At 42.1% G+C, this 22,287-nt stretch overlaps 1 protein-coding gene across 1 annotated transcript in view; it reads right to left on the minus strand.

The window, feature by feature from the left end:
* Positions 1-22,287, minus strand: part of BARD1 (BRCA1 associated RING domain 1) — a 41,359-nt gene that overhangs the window by 15,147 nt on the left and 3,925 nt on the right. Inside the window, exons 3-6 of the mRNA XM_038143474.1 lie at positions 21,807-21,952; positions 14,201-15,189; positions 6,188-6,268; positions 5,400-5,572 (exon numbers count right to left, since the gene is read on the minus strand). Coding sequence (XP_037999402.1) covers positions 5,400-5,572; positions 6,188-6,268; positions 14,201-15,189; positions 21,807-21,952 — 1,389 coding nt within the window. The remainder of the gene's footprint in view (positions 1-5,399; positions 5,573-6,187; positions 6,269-14,200; positions 15,190-21,806; positions 21,953-22,287) is intronic.

Raw genomic sequence — 22,287 nt, forward strand, 5'->3', positions numbered from 1 at the left:
TTCCTGCTTTGTCATGCATCATCAGGGTAGCTCTTGCCCTTTCTTTAAATAAGGCCAATATTCAACTCAAACTGCTGCAAGATAAAGTTCCTTTGAACAATGCATCCAGAGAGGGGGGAGAAACATATATACATGTCATCAAACACCCCCAAAATCACCTTTGGACTAGCTGGCTGACCTTTCACTGAGAGCTAAGCAGAGGGAGGAAATCCCTGCATGTCAGCAGCACAGATTTGGGAGTGCTTTTCCCTCCAAAGGCACAGTAAGGTTCTTGACTGTTGGAAAAAACTCATCAATGTTTACCATAAAAAAATACATAGACCACCCCAGTTAAATACAGAACATTTTTTGCCAATTGAACCATACAAATACGAGCTCCAGCTCCTCCTTCTGTATTCACTTACAATTTTCTCCTACAGTTTCAAGCTTGTTTTAGCTGCTTCTTACTAGAGTATTGTGATATGCTGTCCCACCATTATTCAGCATTGAAGAATGAAGGGTTATTTACTGCAAGTTAAGGTGGCATAGTTAAATTGTGACAAACCTTGTAGCTGAGGTCTGAAAAAGGAACACCAGCACAAGAAATACTTTAAGAGTTTAGAATATTTGCAACTAAACAGATTGTTGAGCTTAAAGAGAGTGTGAAAATGTAGCTGAAACAGGAGAAAAGAGGGTTTACATAATAAAAACCACTACAAGGAACACATCCTAACAACAGATTTTCAAGGAGGATAGTGTTGTAATTTACTTTTCAAAGAGAAAGGATGAAAACTGTATTTGTACTTTTTAGCAAGGCAGGGGAATGGGAAGTGGAAGCTTTAGGGAAATGGTGTTCACATCCATCTTTATCCAACCAACCTGAACAAGGGAAATCATCCATCTTGCTCTAAGATGAATTTTTACCCAATATCCAAAACCAAATTAGACATGCAAATTACATCCACCCTAACACAAAAACAGTGTTTTCAGAAATGCCAATAACTCTGTGTGCTCCTCCTACAAATCTGGGTTTGCTGGGAATGGGTCCAGTGCACATGATGAGCTCCATACTCTGCAAGAGGACACAACTGTTTCTGCTAGAGAGAAATTAGTGAGGTGCTTAAGCTGGAATACGAGGTCCCCAAGGCATCCTTCTTTCTACCAGAAGGCAAGTGGAAGTTTTTTTAAAACATTCTGGAGCCAGGTGTACATTTGGGTGCAAGCAGCCTCCTATTAGCCAGCCATCAAGCAGGGGGCTGTTACAGCAGGAACAAATCCAATCCAAGAGCAGGATGGCTGTGCTGAGAACAAAGAGGAGGCCAGTGAAGAGCAACTCAACCAAATCTTCTGAGTGTGACTTTTCATTAAATGACATGATTCTTTGTAATCAGGACTTTTAAGCTGCTCCACAAACCAAGTTTTGCCCCAGCCCCACAAAAGAGCTCAGCAATGAACGGAAATCCTGCAGCCAGGTCTCAGTGCACTACCCATTAACTGCCACGTGGAACTCTGACGGGCTCAGGGCTCTCCAGGCAGCACCTGGATTTTGAGAATGTGCTAAGCAGAAACCTTTCCTGAACCTGACAGAGGGAAGAAAACCTAATCTGTCTAGCCAGAAAGACCATCTGAGATTTCCAAACAGAGCCAGGATTTTAATTAACCTACTGTCAGCAGAAGTTCAACATCCTGTCTTGCCCTTGGGCAGCGAAGACCTGCACTATCTTGACTCAGAATAAGGAGACAAAATGACATCAGTGCCATGGACCTAATGCCTCTTGGAATGACTGCAGGTTATAATCATTTTTGTCCCTGTGCCATTCATAATTGAGGACCATGGTCTTCCCCTAAGCATTCCCACAGGTTTGTTCAGAGTCACACTCACGACCACTACCCCTAAAAAACCAGAGCAAGACGACAGTTTCTGCTAATGCTAAACTTACTGTGCATGAAGAACTGGAAAGACAGCCCATTTGAGTGAAAGCATTTAGGAAGCACTGTGAAATTGCAAATGCACAGATCTAATTTTTCAAATCACTTGGCTTGCTGTGAAGCAAAGAAAAAAAGAATTCAAGCATGTTGAAAAAAGCCGTAAAAATAAAAATTAGTTATGTGTAGGAGATTAACGTATAAAAATTAACAGGACCAGTAGGACAATTAATAGGTCCACTGGTTCATATAATATTTTTCATTTGTAGTTTGCATCACTCCCAGTCAGTGAAAACTTCAATGAAGTTGTGGACAACTGAAGTGCCACGACTATTAAATCTCACAGATTTCCAAAAAGAAATTTTGCCAAGGAATAAGGAAATCCCAGGATTAATTTCTGGCAGAAGAGGAAGCCCTCATCTGTTCTTACTTGGTCCAAAAGATATGTGGCTGCTTCCTGTTGTGTAGAGCTATTTCTTAATGCACTACAAGTTAACATGAAAGGAGAAAAACAGAGCCTGAAAGGCACTTGGAATGTGCCCACTTGATGGGTTTGTGAATATCTGATACCTAAATCTGAAATGGCAAAGTCTCAGCTCTCTGGATAGGGTCGTACCTCGCCCACTGAGGTCTCTCAGGAAGCAGCTGTAGCTGCTTCCAGATAAATCCTACATCCCTCCACAGACCGGTGTGTCTTACCTGCCTTTGGACCTGCTGTCAGTCATTACTGCAGGCCTTTAAAATAAATTTCACCTGGCACAACTGAGTATCATGCTAAAGTTCCAAACTACTGCTCTAAGCAGGTTGCTGGATGCAAGCTGTTTTTGTTCCAGTAGATTAACTCTTCCACAGACCAGGGACATTAAGACACAAAACTGAGTAAATTGTACTGTTGAGACAGCAGCAAGATATCAGTCACTCCTCTGAGGTTTCGTGCTATATGTTTCATGGTGTCCCAAGTAACATTTGAATGCATTTGTCATGTTCACATTCTACTTAGTTTAGCTAAAGTAAAACACTTAAGTAACCACAGTGAACTAATCAAACTTTCCTCCCCGCTCCTGTGAGAGAAAGAACAATCACTTTATCCCACCACATTAAGGAGAGCCCTCTCCTTGGCTGAAAGTTAATTCATTGTGAGCCTGAAGAGCCTACAAAAGGACTAGAAAGGGTTTTATACACCAAATAGAAACAAAAAAGTGAACTAAAATTAGATCAATTTATCCATTTTATCAAAATTGGTTTGGTACAGTCTTAGCTCACACACTGCACACCTCTCAAGTTAAGGCACTCCTCAAGAAAATAACCCTTGGAGATGCAAGTTCTACTCATCACTGCTTCAATTTCTACTGTAAAGGACCTAAAATAATAATGTGAAGCTGAGCATTAAGTACAAAGAGACCAATTATAACTGGCCATAATGAAATGAACTGTAATTGCACCATTTTAGGTGATCAGCCTGTTCTCATCTCCTGTTTTCAGAACTGTGGCCAGCTGGTTTCAGAGATCTAGGAAAAAAAGTCACTGAAGAAAAACAAGCTTCTTGTCAGATGTGACTCCATTACAAGGATACTGCATCCACAAGGAAAGAAGAATTAACTAAACCTTCTAGATGCAAGAAGGTTCAAGTCCACTTACCTAGCCCAATCCAACCACTGCTTAATTAGGACTACAAGTGGCAGAGGCAGTGGCTGCAGAAACACCCTGTGAGATTTGCAAAGTCATGATCCAGGGAAAGATCACAGCACCATTCGCTGCTGGAAGCTGTTGGGGCACAGGAGGGAAGGGAGGCACGAGGCATTCTCAGGAGTCTCAGACACACTGTTCTTGTTTCTGCTGTTTCTGGACAGTGTTTGGAAGGGGCCAGCAGAGCAAGCTTGAAAACTTGGCTTGTACATCTGTTTTTCTGTGGCTCTAATGCTCTCTATAGAAATAGGGAAGGGGAAACCCCAGCCTCTTTCCATCATCAGTGCAATTGCAACACACACAGTGGCATTTCAGCCAAAGATAGAGAGCCTACAGAAGATCTGGAGTCCTCGGTTATTCCAGGAGTGGTGGACAGGACTGAATCTGTGCCACAGCACCCAGACAAATCACACAAAGATTAATGGCAGCTACATTTGTTCTCAGAGATTTTAACTGAACATTATCTACATCCAGGGAAAAGTTGAAGCGGGGCTTAAGGTTCACATAAATCTCCCCTTCCCTGATTAAAAAGCTTCTGTTTCAACAGAGTCATGTTTGCTCACGCAGAATGAGCTGAAAGAGGTTCAGTTTGACCTCTGTTTGTGTGAGCACGTGCAGCAGAGACCAAGGCTAACAGGAGCCCTGCAGAGCCCATGGCTGCCATTTGGAGCCTGGGCTGAGCAAACCCACCGGAGCTGAAACCCTGCCACAACCTCACAGCAAAGCTGGTGGCTGTGCTGTGCTTTCAAACACCTGGGAAGTGTGACACAACCAGCTCCTCATATTCAAGAGGCTTGAAAAATCTCTGAAGCTGTCAGCTTTTCCAGGTGCACCAGTCCTTGCTGCTCAAGAACAAAGTGAAGATGAACAACTGATCCTTGTTTTACTTTTTCATGCCGAAGTCTTGAGGTAAAGTCTTGTTGCTTTGTTTTGGCTTTGTCCTGTTTTCTAAATTCTAATATATTCAAGATTAGGACTTTATGAAAACCCTGTGCTTTCCCACAAAGCACCTTAATTCTGTAAGCTTCAAGAGTGTGAATATTGAGAGCTGAAGTGATTAAGCTGAACTTGTTTATGCTTCTTCATGTGGCTGCCACAGAAACTTCATCCTGTTGTGCTTCTATACACACACACAACTATTGACAACTTGCACTGGACTCAAATTTATAGGCACAGGCCCTGGCACAAAAACAGTGCAACCCCTAAAATTATATTAGTGCCTGGAATACTAACAGGCTACAGGGTTATTCACAGACTGAAAGGTTCTTTAACACCTCCTGTACAAAATTGCCAAAATCTTCAGGAGACTAAAGAATTGAAAATATTACTTAGCTTTTTTCTTTTTTTAATTGAGAGGTGTACCAAGGATTAGTGCTTTGATCCAGAAAGGCAAAAATGAAAATTCCCAAATCTCAGCCTGTGTCTATGTCATTTGTGAAAACAAAAGAGACTGGAGCAAAATGCCTTCTGCTAGCAAGTAGCGAAGTAAAAGTAAAGAGACAAAAAACAGCTGTAGCAGTTCAAAACTCATCTAGCTCAGCATCTTAGAGCTGACAGCAGCTATAACAAGATGCCAACAGGAAAGTGTAAGATTAGGGTGAGCATATGTTGTTACTTTCCTCTCCAGGACTCCAGCTATCTGTGACTCAGGCGTCCTCAGAAAAGCTTAGGACACAGCCAAAAGGAAAGGAAACGCCCACCTGGCAAGCACAGCAGAGCACGCATTTAACACCCACCCCTCACTTGACATAAACCACATTTATCACTGGCTCCGCTCCACGTCCTGTCACCCTCTCACCAGTACTCACACGGCGTGGCGGGAGGCGCCGTGCAGCAGCAGCAGCTCCGCCACGGCCACGTGCCCGTTCCTGGCGGCGTCGTGCAGCGGAGAGTCGTTCTGGTAGCCCGTGGTGTTCACCAGCGCCCCGTGCTGCAGCAGCAGCTCCACCACCTCCCGGTGCCCGTGGTTGCACGCCTCGTGCTGGGGAGAAAGCCACAGCAGGAACTCAGATGATGCGAGGGTGCTGCCTTACACTCCTGACGGGAATTTACCCGGGAACCCAGCACTGACAAAAAGCCCCAAGAAGAAGTGACCAAAGGCCAACTGTGTGCAAATTAGACCACAGGGAACAAAGCCCTCCAGATTACAGGCTATCAGGAGTATTCTGCAGGAGAGGAAGAAGTCATGGTTGAAAAAAACCTTTTGTTTATTTTCTGTAATTCAATCGAGCAATTTTTTTCACTCCACTACTTGATATATTTCCAAACCACTGAGGACATTAGGAACCCATTAAATACAAACACTGTTTTGAATTGATCATTTTCGAGTTATCCCAGCTGTATCTTCTGCATTTGCAGAGTCACAGGCTGATCAATTTCATGGCCTGCCCTACACCCAGCAAAGGAGAATGACACCCGGGCAGGTCAGTGGCTGCTGATGAATTCTTTTAACCTTGTTTATCATCACTTCTTCATTTTGCATAATTCTCTGTCACCTAAATGTGTGTGAAGGGAACCAAAATATCAGAGAGGAATGGAGGGATGAGGCGAAATCTGATTAGAAGACAGACGACAGAAAGAAGCCTTCAACACTCACCAGCGGTGTCCAGCCAGCATTATCTTTGACATTGGGATCTGCCCCATTTTTTAGCAGCTGCTCCACAGCTGCTAAGTCACCCTACACAGGAAAAAAAAAACAGAGTGATGAAAAAGTAATGAAGAAAATACATAGATACAACACAAATTTGAGATATGCTCAATCATAAATTTAACTGCAATAAAAATGTTATGATGTAAGCCTTCCATGAAGATCTTGTCAGGATAACAAAAGCTCAGCTGATCTGGAGACCACAGTTAATGATTGCTGTTCATTTAGAACCACCCACACATTTTACACAAATACATATTTCTAGATAAAAACTATGCATGTGACAGAGTTAATTCAAAATAAATAGAAAAGTTTGCACTACTTGCAGTCTGTCCACTACAGTCAAACTGCAAGGATTAAAGTCAGGAACGTTTACTGAGAATTTCCTCATCCTTCAGACTGGATTTTTTCAAGTTAATCAAAGTAACTGTCTGAAAACAGAGGTGAAATAAATTAATAAGCCTGACAAGCTTCTAGAAATTGGTTTCCAACGAAAGGAAAAGTTTTATTTAACACTGCAATTACTACTTTATGTTGAATCTCACTGACACTTTCTCTGACAGTTACCTACCAAAATAGTTTTAATTTGCCTTTTGGAATAATGCTATACTCAGCTTCCACTGTAAGCAAGGAGGTGTGGAAAGGGTGGAAACTGATGCAGAGCCCAAGGAAAAGAGGCTGAATAGAAATGAGGCAAAGGAAGCAAAAGGGCAGAATTTGTGAATCAGAGGTTTTGACACGCTGAAAAGCAAAGCTGGTAATAAGATTGGAGCACATCCAGATGCAGCTATAAATAGGTAAGGAGAAGGTGCCTGTGGAAGCTGAGGCAAGGAGATCTCTGCAGTGCAGGCCTCAATTCTTATTATTTTAGGCAAAATAAGGTGTTTCAAGACAACTGCTGACACTTTGCCTAGACCAGGGTACTGAGATCCCAAAGGAAGAGACTCTTAATACACAAACTGGTATGTGGCCCTTGCCAAGGCCAAATATACAATATAAAAAAAGATCTGGAAGAGAGAAATTTAATCCATGATATATATCAAGCTCAAAGCCTTTAAGTAGCAGAAAGTCAAGGAATTTCAAGGTGCTACTCACAGCAAGCCTTGCAAAAGGTGAGAGAATATTATATTAAGCTTTAAATACAATAAAAACCAACTTAATCCGATTTTGCTACCAAGAAACTCTTTGAAAAACAAAACAGCTTTAATCCTTACTCTTTAAGTTAGAAAAAATATTATGACAGACTGTTCTGCAAAAGTAAATCCAACAAGCAACAACTGTAAACTCAAAATTCACCAAAATAAATGCCGAGGCTCACCGGCTTTACAACCATCAAGCAAATTAACACATCAGAGATAAATTTCATGCGCTATATTCACAACCTGGATGTCCCAGCAAAATGTTACCTTTCAAGGCAATTAAAGGATTCTAGCAGCAGCACATTCTTTACGGTCGCAAGGTAACAGACATACATCAAACCTGAGGAGTCATTCAGAGGCAGCCAAGACAGCGCTCAGCATTAAGATCCTTCCCGACAGAGAGAACACACAATTATCTATAATGAGCGAGAGCCGAGCTTATCATTTAAAGTTCAGTTTGCAAACATGTACTGCAAAGGGTTTGACATTTCAGGAGTACTGCTTTAAAGCAGGAAGCACGGCTAATAATTTGTGTGGGCATCAGATACTATCGCAGCTTTTCAGATCAGTTATGTGAGCATTGATTTGTAAAACACCGCTGGGGCTTCATCAAAGGGAATGTTGCTGGTGTGGACACCAGGACTGACAACATCCCCTGACTTAAATCCAGGCCCATGTCAAAATTGGAAAATTGGTGTTTTGCTGCTTACAGAAGATAAATATTGTCATCATGTCGTCTGTAAATGGAACCTGCTCCCTACAACCAGCACTGAGCACTGAGAGTGACAGCAAGGAGGGAAAGCTGTCACGAGCTGTGCAGTGACTGGATGGGGGCTGCCAATCAGGATTACGAGAGAGATGTTAACAAAACAGAGCCAGGAGAAAGTGCCTTTTGTGTCCTCAGAGGCTCTTCAGTCAGCCACCATAAGGTGAACATTCAGCTTTAGAAAGCAGGAGACTAAATTTCAGGTGGCAGGTCATTAATAGACATGTTATCAAGTCCCTCCTGCAAGCAGGACCACAACCACAGAATCATTTTGGTTGGAAAAGACCTATAAGATCGCCAAAACTAACCACAGGTGCCTCTGACATCTGCCTGGATCTTCCAGAGGCTGATTGTTGTCAGCCAAACAAGTCAAGCCAAATAACTGTGATCCAAGAATAAAAAAAAAAGTGGCTTAGTTATCTTTTACATTGGCCACTTCTATCAAAGTTGATGGAATTACTAACATTTATAAGCTAATAAATGCTTTGCTAAACTCTTAAAACAAGAGTAAGGACCACAGAGGTGCAAATCCCAGACACAAATGTGTCAATTCCAGGTATTCCCTCAACAAGAGAGCTGAAGGAACTCCACCTATTAGTATGGAATGACTAATTCCAACATGCTGCATAAAGATGTGCTTTGACTAACGCGGAAATTCATTTTGCACATTTAGTTCCTGGGGTGTATTTGACGCAGCAGGAATATCTCCAGCCTGCACCAAGATGCCATAACCAGGGGACACAAGGAGAGAGCCTCTTAGCAGTCTGCAGCAACAGAGGGGAAACCTTGAGAGGAGACGCTTCTTGCTCAGAAAGGGAGAACAAGGCAAACACCAGGTAGAAAAATGCTCCTACCATTAAGAATTCACAGGCAAGTGTTTATTTTGAAATCTAATTATCAATGAAGGATTACATCCAGCTCTTGAAAAGGCAGGAGCTACTGCAGAATGCAGAATTACCCATTGGGAACAAACAAAGCTCAGGACATTTCATGCTCGTAACAAAGCTCAGCTGTAGTGACAAGGCAGTAAAGCCACGGGTTTGCTCCTCCTCGGCACCGCAGCTCCGGGAGCTGGGGAAACCGGGAGCTGGGGAAACCGCAGAAGCAGGAAAGGCACTGGGGCCATCTGTTGGCAGAGCTGGAGCCGGCAGCGGGTGAGACAGATAAGCACTTACAGGGCTTTAGCGCTTCCTCCCCCAAGGAGAATTCAGTTCCCGCAGCCACGGCCGGCGTAAGACCAGAACAGCATCTCTACTTGGCTTACACAAGGTTGTTGGGGTTTTTTTTCCTTTTCCCTCAAGTCCTGAATTTAATACATGTGGTTAAGAACTGCAAGGGTCCTTTTAGTCCTACTTTACTGGGGTTTATTTTTTCCATTTTGCCCTTCACAACTTCCATTAATCAAGGTACTTTTCACTGAAAAGTCAAATTACTAAATAAATGAAAACACATTCTACCAGTTAATGAGAGAGATCCAACGAATTAGGACAGTACATGAAGATGAAGCTAAAAGCTGTACTCCTTCAACCAAATATTTCTTTATTTATTTACAAATTGAATCAAGCAACTTCAATCTTCAGGTCAAACAAATGAGCCAAAAAGACCCCCTTTCAAACACAATGCCGTTTGCTTGTTTAAGCCACGGGGGAACTAGATTATTTACAACTCATAAAAGGTCCAGGAGGACAAATATGCATTAAAGAGCTTCTATGAATTGTGAACTCTTTCCAGGATGCTGCAAGTTTCTCACCTCAAAATCCTCCCAATGAATTCCCTAATAACAAACACACAAGAAGCTACGCTTAACCTTTAATGAAGAGAAAACATGCAAGAAGTTACACAGCCTCAGAAACGAGACAAGTGACAACCAGGCATTATTGAAAAAGAAATGGTAATTTGTTTCCAGGCTTCCAAATCAGCACTTGGGAAGATGGATTGCTTTGACTCGTGGCCAGTTCCCACATTCCCAAGTCCTGCATTGGAAACCATTGCACTATTTCATATCTGCCTTGACCTCCTCTCTCCAGGAGGGGAGATGTTCATCTGCAACCCATCTCTCAACCATGACATGTGCAGATCCAGCACCAAAAGCAAGAAGTGCACAGCTGACTAGGTGAGACGCCTGAAAACAAGATTTAAAAGCCATGCTCGCGTTCGCCATCACATGCTCACAAAACCACAACATCTCTGCTCTCCTTGCTGATGTGCCATTAACTGGTAACAAAGCAATAAAAGGAGCACTCTCACAGGCTCCGAAGGAATTATCTCAGTTATTTTACTGTGGTAATTATAATGCCCATGAAGAGTCCAGCACAGCAGGCTAGCCATGGGTGAAGCCTTTCTGTGAGTCCTCCTGAGAGTGCAAGGAGGGAAAGCCATCATGAGCTGAGAAAACTGAAGGGTCCCTGGAACAGGAGGTAACCAAAACTGATCCAAATACACCACCTCTCTCTATAAACTCAGTAGATGCTCTGCACAGAGACAAATTCTTCTTCCTCAGAGGAGGGACAGCTCCTTATTTCCTCCTAACTTGAAGCGTCACAAGCCTTCTCCCAGCTATTTCCCATCCCCTCCTGTGGGAACCCAGGACATCCCTCTGGGTGCCCTGGATGGCCAGAGCCGCTGGCAGGGGGCTCTGAGACCCTGGCATGCAGCCAAAGACACACCTGGGGTTTTGATCTTAGCCCATGGAGCAAATTACCAACTCTGTATGAAGAATTACAAGCCACACACAAGTTTAGGTATTGTAGTAGAGATAATCACAAAGTGAAATGAAGGATTTTTGAGTGCTGTACAGAGGGATTTTAAGCCTTGTACGCAGGGGTCCAAGTTTTGTACATGGGGGTCAGGAGATCTAAGATGGAGGGATTTGGGTGTGCCCTGTCCTCCTCCTTTCTCCTTCCTGACCTCCATGTCTTTGGTGATGTTGGCACTCACAGACTGGTTTAGAATAGAAAGTCACCATTCAATATAGATAAGAGGCATTGGGGAAAAAGTATAAACATGTAACATGTAATGTATGATATAAAAGATGGCATCAGCCCCTGAGAGGGCAGTGTGCCTTTGTCTGAGCTGCTGAAGGGGCCACAGCAGTTCAGGAGAAGAATCTTTTAGATAAACAACAATAAACAACCTTGAGAATGGACAACAGAGAACTACTGAGTCTTTCTTTGAAAGCACGAGTTGGAGCAGAGACTTTTCCATCTTTCGGGGTCACCCCAATCTGGGGGCAAGACCCAACACACTCCTTGTAACAATGTGGCTGCTGCTAAACTCCCTGTCACCCTCTTGTGTTGCAGTTCACTGTCCCTCTCCCTGGAATCCAGAGTGGCACAATTTGTCCCATCCCTTCCCTAGGCAAAGCAGGAGAAGCACAGGCACCACCCAGAACACGGGGGCGAGGCACAGGGGGCTCCTCTCTGCACAGCAGGTTCAGGACTCTGCACTGGCTCCTTCGGTGGCACTGTGCTGTGATTCAATGGCCAAGAGGAGCTGGCCCTGGGAACAATTTGTTCTCTTACTGTAAAGAAAGTCCCACGTGGAAGGGCTGCTGATCAAGCAATTTCCCACTAGTTTGGAATATTCAGAGTTGAACAGGTCACATTTTGTATTTTAACTAATCGGATTTCCCCCTTTGATGACTATGAAGATAAACGTGACTGCCGGTTGCTACAGGAAGAGTTACATGTATTGTCGTTTATTAGTTTAACTCAACATTAAGTTCATCCACACTAGAACTTTTCTTGAGAACCATTTTGATTTCTGTGAAATAACTACTACTAGTAGTAGTAAATGGGGACAATCCTTCAGAATCATAAACAGCACAATGCTCTTAGTTTTCATGCCTGCTATCCTTGTTTATGATCTCTTTTAAATAAGAAAAAAAAAGAGATAATTCAATTAACTTTAATTAAATTCTGGGTATTAGACCCTAATGAAAATAATACAGATTTGTTTTTATAACTAATGAAGTCCCAGAGAATTAGACTTCATTCTACTTTGGGGGAGGGTGGCAGCTACAAGTCAGTTTCCCTTCACACACATGGAAAAACATTACTGCTGTGAAAACAACAACAACAACAACAAAAAGCCCATAAAACAAAACTGGAAGAGAAATGCTTCTTTCAGGAAAAAAAAATCAGAACTAGTTAGAAGGAAAAAAAAAACCCAAAGCACCAAATCTAAACCCCACACTAAAAATTGTACAAAGACAATAAAGGCTGGTATTTTCAAGACCAGTTTGACAAAATACTTTTATCAGTTCATACAGGGCTCCTGCAAGTTAAAAGATCATAACCAACAGATCACTTTCCTCATGTTATTTTAGTTCCTTTTCAAAGCAAACTCTGGGATCACCCTGAAGCCCTACCTAGCTACACAAGCCTTTGCTAATGAGCACCTCAATGAGTGTGGAGCTGCTGGATAAAAACCACAGCAGAACTAATGAGGAACAGAAGCCATTTCCCACTTCAGCTCAATAATTATAAACATCAAAAGACAACACCGAGAGGAGCTCACACACAGGACTGAAAAAGCCATCCCACTGCCCACACTCCAGCTGGAAGTCAGCTTTTTTTTGGCTGTTCCAATGCCAGTAAGGAGTGCCAGCAACACCACTGAACTTCAATAATCAAAACATGTTTATCATCCTGTTTGTCTACGGCATGAACTGCCTAATTTTTCATTTATCATCAAAATGCTTTGCAATGAAACCTTATTGGCATGTCACCAATGTGCCAACACTCCAAGTCTCAACAAGCTGCAGGGATGCTGTTTCCTTAGATGAGATACCTGTGCTCCAAAGAAGCATCAGGTATTCTGCTAGAAATCATACCTCTGTGAAAACTTGTCAGGGCAGATCAATTTTTTCCAGAACCAGTCACTCATGACTGCATTCATTACAAACTCCCAGAAAATCATGGAAGGGAAATTTGTAAACAGTGTTTTAATAAAGTGGAATATGCAGGACTTATGACAAGAGGTAACACGAGATCTCTCCTCAAAGCTCTTGAGTCCTGTGAGGACAGCATTTAATTTTCTCCTCCCTAATTCCATATTAATGACATCGAATACGAGATTTGAACTCAACTCAGCTCAGCTGACACTTCCATTCAAAAAGGTCTCGTGCAGCAGGAGTGGCTTATTAGAATGCCTTTGAAAGAGGACAGAGTTATTTATCAAGAACAGCCTCTGTCTCACCAGACAGAAGTGCTGCATAAAGCCAGGGGCTTACACAGGAATCAACTCTTCCAGTATATGCAGTTTATTAACCACACAGCATTTGTATTTTACGATTTAGCACAAAGCACATTGAAATTGCCAGACTACAAACTCTCTGAAATGACCTCTCAGAAGGTGAGAGTGCATCTGATGAGTGGGACATGTTTCACCAGCTCTTACAAAGCAATGGGCAAGGACAGCCCCTGCAAAGAGCAAAGCCATGCAGTTCTGCCACACCAGGCACTGGTTAAGGTATTAACAGCATAATGAGTGATAGCTGTCATTCCAAGAATAATATTGATCTTACATAAAACTGAGAATGCCCCAACTCTGGTCCCTTCCCTCCAGAGCATAGGGCTCAGCATGGCAATCACAGGGTGCAGCACTTGGCATCAGGTGGTGGATCTCAACACTTACATCATGTTAACCAGTGTTTCAAAGAGTTATCTTTATGTACATAACTCAGATCTCATCCTAGCTGAGTTACCAGCTCAGACTGAACCGATCAAGGTCACTCAGTGAGATCTGAAATACTTCCTGAACTCCTTGTGACAAATCAGACACGGCTTCCTGGCACACAAGGCCACAACATTTAAATGCTCATCACTTCCTAAAACTCACAGGTATAACTGACACTCATTCAAACAGTCATTTCTTTACGAAATCAGAGAATCGGGTTGGAAACTCCCCAATAAACCTAGAAGAAAAAGATCACAAAATGAGATTTCCCTCGCTGAAATAGGATGTTGTGAAGTAACTGGTTTCCAGAATATTTTTAAAACAGCATTGTCTTTTTAAACCTCTGCTTAAAGCTGAACTAGAAGATGATGGTCCTACCTTGATGGAAGCAACATGGAGCAGAGTCTCTCCCTTGTAATTTCTTCTGGCAATTGTGTTGACACCAGGGGATTTCAACACAGAAGGACTGAGTGGTGTTGCTACTTGACTGCCAGTCTTGGAAGTGGATGGGGTAGAGGGAGGTTCTGAAAGTGACGGACTGTTTATCACTTGAAGGGCTGCAGATGATCTTGTCTTCATTCCAGTGTCAGTGGGTGTGGATGCAGAGGAAGAAATCTGAACTGGTGTCTGTTCAGCGGCTGGGGAGATGGGGGAGCCCTGCAGAGACTCCTCTAAGCCATCAGCCTGCTTGTCTGACTTCCCAGGAATGCCCCTCTCACTTCTCCTTGCCCTTTTAGACTGAGGAGTACCCTGAAGCCTGGATTGCTCCCTTCCACGTTTCAAAGGTGTCACTTCATTTGCTATCGACAGCAATGTCTCTGCAGCACATTTTTTTCCCTTGCTCTCTCGTGCAGAGCACACAGCCTCACTGTTATCTTTCTTCTCTGGGGATTCTACCTGTGGTAGAAGTTCCTCATCCTCTGTATTACTGCTGGAGTCAGCTTCCTTTACAGGCTCCTGCTGGGGTCTTTCTTCAGGACTCTCTGGTTCCTGAGTGTACAGCACTACTGGTTGACTGCAGATGGTCACACACTTTTCCTTGGGAATCTTCTCCGCTTTTTTCTGCTCAGGTTTCTCTAAGCTCCACTCTTTGTTAATCTCTGCTAGATGTTTCTTCTTCATCTTCTTAATCTGTCTCTGAGTTGGTCTTTTTGTTGGCTTAGAGGGCATTTCGTGAGGAGGGGAAGGAAAGAAATCATAAACTGAAGTGTCTTGACCAAGGTCATTGTTTTTAGTGCCAGCCTGACTCTTGTTCACGACACATCGAATCTTCCTGCTTCTGGGGCTGAACCACATTTTTATCTGCTCCTTCTTGCTCTTTTTTTCCACCTCTGAGTCAGTCGGTGTGCACGTGTTCTCTGCTGAATCTAAGTGCATGAGGAAAGGGTAAAAATAATTATGGAGTACTCTTCAGAACCTCACAAAGCCAAGAAAAAAAAAGATCATAACAACAACTGCAATAATTGATGAAGTGTTACTAAATACAATCTATGAGTGCCTTCATTTCTTCTGAGAAGGCACATACAGTGACTTTAAAAGCCCTGGCAGGGTGACCCTTCTGAGAAGGCACATACAGTGACTTTAAAAGCCCTGGCAGGGTCACCCTTCTGAGAAGGCACATACAGAGACTTTAAAAGCCCTGGCCAGGCTACATCCCACTCTGGAGCTCAGAGATCCCAGTGCAGCAACAGCTATCCATCAGGCAAGTTAGCATCCTGGCAGAGAAATTCCTTCAGCAGTCTGGGTTCACAACACAGCAGAGTTCTGACCAGGTCAGAAAAGAACAGACGTTGGTTTCCTCGCCGAGTTTCCCTTGGAAATAGGGAAATTTAACGAAGAGGCATGTGCATACACAAAAGAGCACAGAAATAATTTTCTACAGAGATACTACAGCTCATCTGAAGATGGAAAGGAAAAATAGCTGTAAGCAAGCAAAAACAATATACTTATAAAAATGTCAAACATTCCTGAGAAATTTTGACTGATTCCACAGATATAGGAGATGAACCAGAGGAATCAATATAGAAAATCTGTAAGCAATTGTGTCCTGTTGTTTGATCCTTTATCCCTGGGTAGTAAATAATTTCAGGAAGCTAAGCGTTTTGATGATCTCAAACATTTCTTTAAAAATATGCACTGGAGCAATTTTATAAATCACATCACAAATCAATGACCAGGATGACGGAGGCATATCCTGTACTCCCAGCACATGAAATAACAGTTGAGAACAAGGACTGAGGAAATAAATACCGTCTTCAATGGCTTAGGAATAAATTAAGGAGTATAAAGTGACCTCAAAGTTAGACACTAATTTAATTTCACAGTTTTTTTGACACACAAGAACCATAGCAGATTTTTTTACCAATTCCTTCATTCTGAACTGGTGTTATTTTTGGTTATTTGGACAAGTCCTTTAAAAGTACATGCACAACTCATTCTCCCTGTTGCCTCAAACCTTAGGGACCACCACTCACAAAAGTCTTGGTGATTTATAACAATCAAACACAAAACCAATACGAATTTTGTTTTGAAGCAGCACCAAGACCAAGATTAGAAGGGCGGGGAGGGTTTTTAAGCATTTTTGAAATAAACAATATGAAGTCTCAATTATTAAAAGTGACAGACACTCACTGCGACAATCTATCACTTCCACTTCAGTGCATTAAGTTTCTATGGCTAATTTATTATCTCCACACCTTCTCTCCTATTTTTGGTGTTAGTAACTACAGCCAGTTTTTCACAGCAAGCTGGGACAAACTCATAGCAACAAACACACTGGTTCCAATCCCTTAGTCACAAAAAAAGTACTTTTGAAACTCCACTTAAAAGAGAACTGTGCAGCTTGTAATTCAACACTAAAACAGACATTCACAGGTGTCTTTTAAAGCAACATTGCAAACTTATATATGTTTCCTTAATCTTGACTTCAAATACCCTACTTACCCCTCGAATTAAATCCTGTTACATATTAGATTTAGGTAGAGGAATATGTAAGCCATCAGAACAAAAGTGTCATTAAGAAGACAGCTTGAGGCTACTTAATCAATCATTTAGGCATCTAAAGATCATCATCGAGTACAGAACTGCAGCTATTTGGTTTTCCTCTAAGGCTGGGCTTGGTGCAAACAAGAGAAAAACCACTGAAATTGAGACTGAAATCTCAGAACTAGCCAGCCTTGAGAACATATCCAATCTCATTCCGACAAGAACATCTAAAAAAAAAGGAAGGGCTTGATTGCAAACAGATGCAAAATATAAAACACAAGTTACTATTTTCTCATCTTGCCAGTGTTTACACAAACTAGCAGAACTCCTTGTAAAATATTTACCTTGCTAAAAGTACCAGTCATCCCCAAGTAAAGAGAAAGAATGAAATCGACTTGCAGAAGTAATTTGTGCAACAATTTTGTGATGGCCAGAATTCTTTTTGATGTGCGTAGCACAGCAAGACTTTAAAGTCCAAGTGACAAATTCAATCAAAGGCACTGTCCTTCAGAAGTATGATCTAAGGCAGCAGAACACAATGAAGCATTTACACTGGATGTACCACTTCTGGCAGCAGGAAAGCCTGTGAAAAATCCACCACAAGGCTTCCTGAACTGATCTGCTCATTGCTGGTTCCTCAGCAGGCACTTACTAGTCAGGTTATTAAAAAACTGCTGAAAATGTTACATGCTAAATAAATACTTCCCAAGGAGTGTTTTTCTTCACCTGCAATAACTTGAGGTGTAATAGAGTATACTGCATGTTCTAGACCAGGGAGGCACTCATGGGACATGATTAAAAGATGCCCATATCCTGACAAAGACACCCACTCCATCCAGAGGCCAGCCCTGCACACCCAGGGGAGGAAACTGCATTTTCTGCTAGCCCTTCCTCCATTTCCAAAGGGTACAAGGTAGGGAGCCCAAGCAACTTGGACAAATGGCCAACCTGCCTCTCTTGAAAATCGAATCTTTTGATGGACCCAGAGCTGTGAGAGAGAGAAATAAAGAGGGGACATGCAGAGCCAAGATGCTGAAAGGAAGTTCTTATGATTTAATAAGTAAATGTTAATTTATATAAAGAGGGTATTATCTGGTGGCTAAGTTCATTCAGTTAAAGTACCTTCAGAGAAAATTGCTCACAATAAAATCAATCCCAATGAATTCTCTGCTGTCTCCGAGTTTGAAGCCAGAGCTTGGATCTCAACAGGATCAAAAAAAAATTATTATTATTATTTTGATTTGTCTTTTTAATACATAAGTGTCCTCACAAAAATTTTCAGAGAGGCATTTAGACAAGGTAAATCAGTAGAGCATTCCTTACTAATTCTAGATTTTAAGCATCTGCAATAGCATAAAGAGCATCCACAATAGCAGTATTAGAATCAGCCCATAATAAATGCAGTAGATTTAGTCTCCATTACCTATTAAACCTAACATTCAGACACACAATGTAGTAACTGAATTATTTCTAAATTAGAGTTATTTGCACATAATAAGCACAAAATTTCTCAACGCTGACATTTAATGGAGTTGGATTTCTCAAGTGTTAGAAAGGTTGAGAATACACAAAAATACCAGTGGAGATAGCCAGTGCCTTGCAACTAGAGCTCCAACTTCTGCTGCAGTGCAGTAGCAGGCTAGTGGAGGGGGAAAAAAAGGAGCAATTAGAAAATGTGGTTTAGCTATCATTAATCTGCATCAAAGGAATATAACGATGCACATTGTGTGCCTTTCAAATTATTCTCTATTATGGGTTTCAGAACAGAAGTTGAGAAATCTCTTTGACAAACTAGTCCCTTATTAAAAATCAAAGGGAAGAGCTTTGGTACCATCTGTGAAACATTAGTGCCTTCACTGAAGAGTGATTGTTTTGCAAGTTAAGTGCTCAGCACCGAAGGGGAAAGGGAGAAATTCCAGCTATTCAAAACTTAATCTTTAGATGTTATGGAAAATGTCGCAGCATCCATGAAATGCAATGTAATCTGTTACAACAGGAGTTCCACATCCAGGAAATGTGAAACACACTCACGATACTATAAAGGCTGATTGATGGCACTGACTGTCCTCCAGCATCAGCACCAGCTTGGGAAGCTTTGACCAACTCCTGCAAGATGTAGCTCTGCGTGAGAAGAGGGGGGAAGGCTTTCTGTTTGATGTATAAGAGTGAAGCAGATTGCTACAAAGAATAAGGTAAAATCAACTATAAATGCTTGGCGATGGTTCTGAAAAATTAAAACAATCCCTTCTTTTAAAGAACATTACACAGAAAAGTATTTGGAACTTACCTATGAAAATCATCACTGTAAATCAACAAATCTAGTGCCTTATGTACACCAGGCCCATGATTCCACAAGTCCTCAGGAATTACCCACCCATGAAGCCCATCGTCCCACCACTGCAAGTTCCTAAGATGCCTTGCAATGTCAGAGCTAAAGAGTTTGAGTGCAGACATCACATCCTACCCGTGGTGCCTGCCAGGCAGCTTCCCTTTACCCTTAGGAAGGTACAGCACAGGGCAGCCAAAAAAGTCAGGCACCTCTCATCATCTTGCCATGGGCTAAACATAGAAAACCTCTCACAAGTGAATTCATTTGGAGGCTCAGCATTTCCTACCTATAGTTTGAATTTTCCACCTACAATTTGCATTTTCCTGCCAGTTTCAGGTTTGTCAATTCATCTTCAGCCACGCCAGGAGTGTCATTTGCTGTGTTTCCCTCTAATTTAAAAGGGAAGTATTAGCTGGTTTGTGCAGTCTTTCCTGAATTATTTGCTGCTGCTTCTTACAATGCACATGCTGTTTGGCAGAAGCTGTTTTTATCCCAATGGAATACAAAGTGAGATCCCTCTCATGTCTGCCGTGGAACCTTAGGGTACAGGGATTTTTGTATTTGAAATATTCAGTGTGAGCTTAACCCTATCCTTTTCAGTCACGGCAGTTCCATATTCCGTGTTTCTTTTTTAAAAGAAACACACACAACTTACTGCATGCACTAGCTCTGTCAGAGACAAAAAAAAAATATACTAGTAGGATGCAATTAGAAATTTCAGTGTCAACAAGGATCTCCAACAAGGTTCAAGAGAAGCCACAATTGTCTCAAAACAAGGCATACACAGCAAATATACAAAAGGGATATAAAACAAATATATGGAAATATTCTTTTCTTCAACTGCTTCTCTTCCTTTCCTGCACTGAAAGATTGATTTTTTTGGTCTATTTCCTTTACTGGAACAGAAAGTACAATTTCTGACCTTCTAACACAAAAGAGAAGAAAATATTGTTGACAGAAGTAGAGTGCTGTAAGAACATGAAAGCAAGTCCTTAACAAGAGAAAAGAACCCATGATTCTCCAAACTCAAACATATTTCTCTTTGGATACACTAAGTTCAAGGCAGAACTTAATGCATGCAGACATCTATGGGAGGTGAGGGATTTGCCAGAGATGAGGGACAAAACATCCTGAAGAATTTGCTCTCAAAAATCCCTAAAGCTACAATATCCTGTGATTTTCAACCATATGGGTTTTTTTTCCCCAATACATAACTGGTTGTTCTTAGAGGTGTGCTCATTTTCTTATGAATTGAAGCCATTCCTGACAGTACCAGGGAGGATTTTCTCCTAACCTCAGTATCACACATCCAGAAGGCCACTGTGCTAATCCTCAGCACGCTGCAAAGATTGGAAGTGACAGAAAGGCATCTCCCACATCGTTTCATACAAAACACTCCGGTAAACTTCTATTTTGTGTCTGCTTTTAGAGTCAGAACAAGGGATGATAAAAAGAACCTCATTTAGTTCTGTGGCCTAGCCACACCACACAGACTTCATTTTAGAAGAGCTATGGGATTAAATGTACTGTTCAATTTTTAGTACAGTTAACTGTACTTAAAATAAGTACTTATAAGTACAGCTTTACTTATAGCATCACAAACAGCTCCTCTCAGAATTATTCTCTTCCAAGCGTGCTTTTAAAAGCCTTCGTCACTTAAAATGTTTCCCTGAAATCTTATTTAAGCCATCATCTGTTTTCTATGCTCCAGAAGATTTAATCACCATAGGATTTTATACCTACATAAAATGTATTCCTTTACACTAGGACACGGGCTTCAAGCCTCGTCACTTAAAATCCATTCTGGTGTCAATAAAGAGATATTCCATAAATGAATGAAGGTGCTGATGGGATTAGACATAGAAAAGGAATCTTTAACTTAGACAAACATATTAGGAAGCAACAATGAAGGAAGAATTACCTGTTCTGCATCTGACAACTAAATGAATGTTTTCTAAAACTTGCTATTACATAAATGCTCCTCTCGGAGCTTGCGGAGGAAACACACAATCACCTATGTTTATTTCACTAGTTTTTCCTACTTTGACAAACAGCCTAAAATTTGATAGAGATTAATTCTCAGAGTATGTTCTCTGCAATCTCCCAGCACAGTCAGCAATGACAATACTTCACTGCAGCAGATTAGCTGATTGTTAGGGACCAGAAAATCAATGAGTTAAGACTTGCTTTTTTCCCCCTTTTTAGGCAAAGAGCATAGATCATTTTTCCCACGTGCAAAAACCCTGAACTGAAAATTACAGGGACAGCAGCCACGACTCGGTGCACAGAAACCCAGAGGCAGGAGAAGATATGCATTAATTCTTTCATAGGGCCCCTCTAATACAATGCACAACTTTACACACTGGGGTAAGATAGGACAACCTGTGCCCCTGCTTTGTTCCACGTGACTCGGCAATCTCTCCCACTTTCATCTAATTTTGGAAAACTGATTCTAATGAATTATGGACTAACCCGCTCACGCGGATTTCTTAGTAAAACAGATTCAAAGAACGAGCAATCCATACGGACAGCTCTCTTCAAATCAAATTTTCCAAACACGATTTGGAGCAGCCTCTCGGAATTTTAAGCAGGGCTGCGCTGCTCATTCCCTGTAAAATGAAAGGGGGTGGCCTGGACTCTGCAGCCGCCAGGGAGCCGGGTGAGTCTCACCTGAGGCGTCGGCGCCCAGGAGCTGCCGCAGCTTGCTGCAGAGCTGGATCATGTTATCCAGCTGCCGGTTGATCTGCGCGTCCTGAACCCAGGCCGGCATGTGGCACACGGGGCACTCGGTGCCAACACAGTCACCCACGCAGGACCTGCAAGGCAAAGGGAAAACCCATTACCCGGTGGAAGTTACCCGCTGCAGCCACCATTGACTGTTTCACAGCCCAGCCAGAATCTCATTTTAGCACTGACAAACCGCCGTAGGGAAGCCCACACGAGTCAGCCACACACGCAGGACAGGACAAATCTATCACGGCAAGCGACAAGCTGAACATAAAATGAAGCAACCCACTTCCAAAGCCTTGTCAGGACAGTCATGAAAAACATAGTGCCCCATAAACTGACCCAAATTTTCAAATGCTCCACTGCTGTTTGACTCCAGGTAATAATTAGGCTTCACTGTTAAAACTACACATTCTTTTACACC

Source organism: Motacilla alba, chromosome 7, assembly GCF_015832195.1.
Source record: "Motacilla alba alba isolate MOTALB_02 chromosome 7, Motacilla_alba_V1.0_pri, whole genome shotgun sequence".
NCBI lineage: Eukaryota > Metazoa > Chordata > Aves > Passeriformes > Motacillidae > Motacilla > Motacilla alba.